General features: G+C 50.4%; 1 protein-coding gene across 1 annotated transcript in view; it reads right to left on the bottom strand.

Moving 5' to 3' along the window:
- The window catches only part of CCDC57 (coiled-coil domain containing 57), a 136,577-nt gene that overhangs the window by 80,100 nt on the left and 50,259 nt on the right, over positions 1-6,218 (bottom strand). Inside the window, exons 9-12 of the mRNA XM_012802827.2 lie at positions 5,142-5,304; positions 4,540-4,671; positions 1,746-1,968; positions 773-925 (exon numbers count right to left, since the gene is read on the bottom strand). Coding sequence (XP_012658281.1) covers positions 773-925; positions 1,746-1,968; positions 4,540-4,671; positions 5,142-5,304 — 671 coding nt within the window. The remainder of the gene's footprint in view (positions 1-772; positions 926-1,745; positions 1,969-4,539; positions 4,672-5,141; positions 5,305-6,218) is intronic.

The following is a 6,218-nucleotide window of genomic DNA, read 5'->3' as shown; positions in this document are numbered from 1 at the left end:
GTTGTTTGGCGGGTCCGGGCTGGGGATTCGAACCCGCCACCTTAGGTGTACGTGGCTGACGCCTTAGCCGGTTGAGCTATAGGCGCCGAGCCAGGACTAGCATCCTTATAGGAAGGAGAAGCGAGACCAGGAGTGAGCACACTCAGAGGACAGGCCATGAGAGGACACTGCCTGCCAAGGGGAGAGGCCTCAGGAGGAACCAGCCCCTGGCCCCTCATTCCAGACATCCAGACTCCAGCAGGAGAGAAAATAAATGTCTGTTGTGTAAGCTGCTCAGTCTGCAGTGTACAGTGATGACAGCCACCAAATTAATATGCCAATGAACCCAGGAAAGGACGTTCCTTCTCACTAATAAGTAAGGAAATGCAAGTTAAATAAGATGAGCCAAACATCCAGAAGAATGGCTAAAATTAGAATATCCAACTACGCTACCCTGTGTCGGGAGGTGTGCAGATTAATAGGGACTTCACACACTGCTCAGCGGGTACACACTGGGATAAACATTTGCATAACTGTCTGGTTTATCAAGTAGAACATAATGTAGGTCAAAATAAACCAGATAGAAGCGCGTGTACCACACACTTCCATCCACATAAAAACAGGGACACTGTACTCAGGGAGGAAGCAGGGCAGTAGCTGATGCCAATGGGAACATGGGGGCTCCTGGGTCTGGTAACAGGGGACTCTATCTGCACAATAGTCCTCAGCTTTCTTTCTGCAGAGACAGGGCAACTGAGGCACAACACGCTGCGCAGGCAGACAAGATGCTCACCAGGCGCCTCTGTCCAGGAGTAGGTTCTGGCCTGGGCGTCCATGTGCGATGAGGATATCTTCCAAGGATCTGGAACATCTCCTAGCTGTTCTTCCAATACTTTAAACTTATCCTTTAGATTTTGTATTTCTGCTTCAAAGGCCAGAACATAATCTGCCACAAAACCCAGAGAACATAATATACAGGCTCACACCCATGTCCACTGAGGCAGAGGTGCTCACCACCCCTTCCTCTCTGCACTTGACCCTCCACACTCAATGCCAGCCCAGAAGACCTTCTCTCCCCACCTTTACCAGAGCACACAAGTCCCATGCCAGCTCCACCTTTGTGTTCTCCAAGAAAGGCTCAGCCATGAGGAGTGAACATTGGACCCTGCCCCTGACCCCCCCTCCCCGGGTACTGAGGGGATAGCTCCCAGCTTGAGTGCCAAGTCACCCAGCAGAGTGGAGTCCAGCTGTGCACAGCTACTCCCAGTGCCCCACAACTAGCAAGGTGTAAGGTGGGGCTGCCCTCCCTACTAAAGGGGCACCTCTGGTGGAAGGGCCTGGTGTCCACCAGCCCCTGTTAGCAACTGCTCAGGGGCAGCACAGCACTAACCCAGGCCCTGAGCCAAGGCCAAGCCTTCAGGCATTTTCTTTTTGTGAGAGCCAGGGTCTTACTAGTTGTCCAGGCTAGTCTTGAACTCCTGGGCCCTCTTGAGTAGCTGAGCCCATGGGTGTCATTACCACACCGGGCTGGACTTGGCTCTCTGAAGGTGTCAACTAGGTCGCCTTACTTATTTCCTTCTACTTTGCCAATAGGTAAATTTTTTAATATGGCACTTAAGATCCCCTCTCTTGGAGGAAAAGCAGTTGTTATACTTTGAAGTAATTTATGAGGAGGATGCTAACTTGTGAGACACCCTGAAATGAAGCTACTGTGAACTAGTGGGGACCTGACCTGTTGCCTGCCCTCCGCTTCCTCCCCTACTCACCAGGAGTGGTGGTGTCTCCTCCTGCCTTTGGGTCAGACTGGTTTGTGCCTGAGTTCTCTCTTCCGAGCTGGGCAGAAGGGAGAATCTGCCCACTCAGAGTCTCCATCTCTCTTCTCATCTGTGCAATAGCGTTTCGCAAGCTTGTGTTCTGCTCCTGCAGCCGCTGAATCTCACCAGATGGAAAATCTTTAGTTACTTCTTCTTCATGCTGCCCTAGGAACATCTGTCAAGTGCCAAAAACAAAAGGACAATAGTTATGGCTGTCAAATCCCCTTGCTTGTCGACAGGCTGCACCTCTGGGCTCTGTGGCCACCTCGAGCCTCTAGGGCTCTAAGGACTCTTCTTGACCTGTGGGAGGATGGCTGTGTCACTCCCATCCATGAAGCACACTATATCGTTTAAGTCCCCAGAGTTGTCAGATCCATACAAAGACGAAGGAGGATGGGCTCAGCACCTGTAGCTCAGTGGTTAGGGCACCAGCCACATACACTGGGGCTGACAGGTTTGAACCAGGCCTGGCCTGCTAAACAACAATAATAACTACAACAAAAAAAGTCTATTTTTTTGAGACTTTGGAAAAAACAAAATAAGAAGAAGAAGTTAACTGATCAAAGTATTCTATAATAGACATACTCCTATCTGACAATGTGAATGTTACTTCCTTTGTATTATTACTATTATTATTGCTTAATATTTCATTGCAGCAATTGTTTGATTTCTTTTCTGAATGTATTTATCTTCATTCATTCTTTATGAGGTTTTTGTTCTTAGTGCTTATGTTAAACATTGTTATTGTCATTAAATTTAGCTTTTAAAAAAAAAAAAAGCTGGGTGTTATGGTGGGCACTAGTAGTTCCAGCTACTTGGGAGGCTGAGGCAAGAGAATAGCTTGAGCCCAGGAGTTTGAGGTTGCTGTGAGCTGTGACACTACAGCACTCTATACAGGGCAACAGAGTGAGATTCTGTTTCAGAGTAAAAGAAAGAAAGAAAGAAAAGCACAATGCAGAGCATATCATAACCAAATTGCTGAAAATCAGCAACAGGTGAAAACTCTAAAAGCAACCTGAGAAAACCGCACAGCAGGTTATGCACAAAGAGCAGCCGTGAGGAGTCCCAGGCCCGGAGACCACAAGAAAGGCAAGCAGAGAGCACAGTGATACCCGCAAACATAGGAGCAGAAACACACACCCTGTCAACTCATACTCCTACAGCCAGTAAATGGCTTTCAGGAAGGAAGGTAAGAGAGTCTTCTGCCTCTGACCAGGAAGACTCACTGCTATGAATCTTTCCCTCTGGCTACAAACTAGAAAACCAGACAGATGAAACATCTGTTTTCAGACACTGCTGGCAGGGAACTGAAATACTTGAGAAGGGACATACCATCATGAGCACTGTGCTGTGCCCAATTCTCTGTCTCTGCTGCCCCACAAGTCTAGCCAAAACCTGCAAAAAGCACCACCTTGCTTCCTCTAAGGCCACCCAAACACCAGCACCTGCCCAAGGCAGGACAGAAGGCACTCTCAGGGGCCCAGTGCCCATTCTCTCCCCCACCCCCAGTCCACAGACTACAAACCTGAGCAAGGAGCCTAGACCAACCCCAGGCCCCTCTGACTCCACATGTCACTGGCAAGGCCAGTCAGACTGGGCTCCCAGTGGAGGTGTCAACAGTCACAATGAAGCAGAGAGGAGGACCAGCATGCACATAGGACAAGAGCCTCCTGGGCATGCTCCCCACCCTGCATTATAATCAGACTGTGGACAGTCCAAGTGACTGTCGGGATGAAGACAACTGGGTGATGATGGCGTGGCTGAGACTAAATATTTAACCACATAGATGATGTGTGAACACACTGTGCAAAATAATGCCATTTGCAGGATGGGGACGGCCCTCCTGCTGGGCCCCTCCTCTCCCTCCCAGCCTGTGCCACCCCAGCCTGTCAGACCTCGACCCTGGGCCCCTCTGCCATGGGCACAGCGCTACACTGACAAGCTGAGACAGCTCAGTAAAGTTCTTCTGCACCCTGAGTGCATCTTACTTCTAAGATGAAGTAAGTTCGCAGATACCAGGGACTCAGAGCAGACCCTGGCACAGGCCAAGCACATAACTACTGAGCATAAATGCCACTGCCAAACAAAACCAGGAGTTGGATGACAGGCTTTGGGCACAGAATACCTGCTGTGACAGTTGTTTGTTTGTTTGTTTTTTTTTTTTTGAGATAGAGTTTCACTACGTCATTCTTGGTAGAATGCTGTGGCGTCACAGCTCACAGCAACCTCAAACTTTTGGGCTTAAGTGATTTCTCTTGCCTTAGCCTCTCAAGTAGCTGGGACTACAGGCACCTGCCACAACACTCAGCTATTTTTTTTGTTGTAGTTATCACTGTTGTTTAGCAGGGCCAGGCTGGGTTCGAACCTGCCAGCCTCGGTGCATGTGGCTGGCACCATAACCACAGTGCTATTGGCACTGAGCCAGCTGTGACAGTTCTCAGACAAGCCCCCTAACAATGACCTGATGCTAACATCTGGCATCTGATAACATCTGGATTTGGCATTTTCAGGATTTTCCAATGAGAAAGAAGCAAGGAAGATTCTGATAGGTATTCATCTTAACTCTGTAAGCTTCAGACTTCCCCTTGTCTGCTGAAAGGGGCACCACCGAAGACTCACTTCCATCTGTACAGGATGTGCTGCTGCTTTCCCACTGCTGCTGCCAAGGGAAGAGCAGCTATGTTGGGTAGAAGGGCCGGCAGGAGGCTCAGGGAGGAGGCTTAGTGTGCTGGGGTTGTGCACTGACCTGTGCCTCCAGTCCAAGGGGCCTGTGCATCCTCAGCGCCTGCACAGCCTGGTCTCGCTCCAAGGTCACAGCCTTCAGCACCATCTCCTGCCCTTGCAGGGCCCGCTCTGCCTCCTGCAGCTTAGCAGCCACCTGGGAGAACACCTGCCTCAGTCTGACTGCAGACCAGGGGTAGTGCCAGCTCAGGGTAGAGAGACCTCCTCCCACCCTGCTTAGGATGCAGACAGTAGACACAGACAAGAAATGCCAGGAGAACCAGGGCCACTCTGCATACCAGGGCATCCACACTGTGGCCCGTGGGGGAACTTCCCCTACCCAGCCCAGCCCAGCTCAGGGCCCCAGCACAGCAACACAGGCAAGGCAGGGATCATCCCACACTACCAAAAACACATTGCTGGTTGAGTGGAGAAACAGCTTGTCCAAAAAGAGTTCTGCAAAGGTGGATAGACAGAGCAGAAGTATATTTTTATCACTGTAATTTTGGTTATTATAAATCTGTTCGGTGAGGGTTAGCATTTTCAGTTTTAAGGAAGGATGTGGTGAGAGCTAGCCCCATCTCCTAGAGGACTGAGAAGGCCTGGTAACGCTGTAGCTGCACACACCTGATCTCTCGCTGCAGTTAGACCCTGAATCAAAGCCTCTGACTTTTGGATCTGGTCCCTTTCGATGTCGTCACAGCGGCGTTGCCAGTCCAGGCCCAGCTGCACCTGCTCACGCTGCAGGCTCTGCTCCCTCTCAATTGCCAGGGACAACTGTTGTTTGTACCTAAGGACACGTCCAAACCACCCAGCATTAACATTTCCTGAGGTCCCTCTGACATCAAAAGTGGGCGTACAGCAGGCTATACAGAGCTGTAGTGTGCCCCTCCTGGGCTCCAGGGCCCACGCTGATCTGAGGGCACCCTGGGCTCCTGTGCACAGGCACATGGGATGCCTACAGGAAAGGCAAGAAGGTGTCAAAGGTCCCCAGACACTGGGGGAAACCCTACAGTGTCAAGAGCACACCCAGCAAAGAAGAACGAACATGTAAGAAGGGTGGGAATGAAGCCAACAAACTTTAAAAAGACGAGAAAATTGTTACACACAGAGAAACCTGAGAGGATTTGCACCATGAAGAGCAAACTAGAGCAGCCAGCCAGAGCCAGAGAGCAAATGGTGAGCTGGAAGAGCCAAGAGCAAGAGAACTTTCCAGAATGATGTGCAAATGGAGAAAGGATGGGAGGCCCACAAGTGCAGTCTGAAGACTGACCTCTGTCTCATGGCAGGTCTGGACAGGTCAGAATGAAGGGAGACTGGTGAGGAGGGAAAGGGGCAAAACCACCAGAAAGGAAAAGACCCGAGTCTCCAGGCTGAGTCCATCGGTGCCAAAGAGCTCTGAAGACCCACACAGATCCTGCACAGGGAGGCCACAGACTGCCAAGGAGAAGGAGAAAAGCTGAAAGGCTTGTGAGAGAGAAAGAGGGAGCAGTGTGCTAGCATCACTGTCCCAGCTCCTAACACCCTGAAGGTGAAGGGTGCAGGATTCAGTGTGGACTTGCTGTATCACTCTAAGGTAGGGGTCCTCAAACTTTTTATTTATTTTTTTTTTGAGATGGAGCCTCAAGTTATCCTCCTGGGTAGAGTGCCATGGCATCACAGCTCACAGCAACCTCCAACTCCTGGGCTCAAGCGAGTCTCCTG

This window comes from Otolemur garnettii, unplaced genomic scaffold (assembly GCF_000181295.1).
Source record: "Otolemur garnettii isolate 467f Iridium unplaced genomic scaffold, OtoGar3 scaffold00018, whole genome shotgun sequence".
NCBI lineage: Eukaryota > Metazoa > Chordata > Mammalia > Primates > Galagidae > Otolemur > Otolemur garnettii.
The sequence above is the reverse complement of the archived record's forward strand: the minus strand, read 5'-3'. Positions and strand labels throughout refer to the sequence as shown.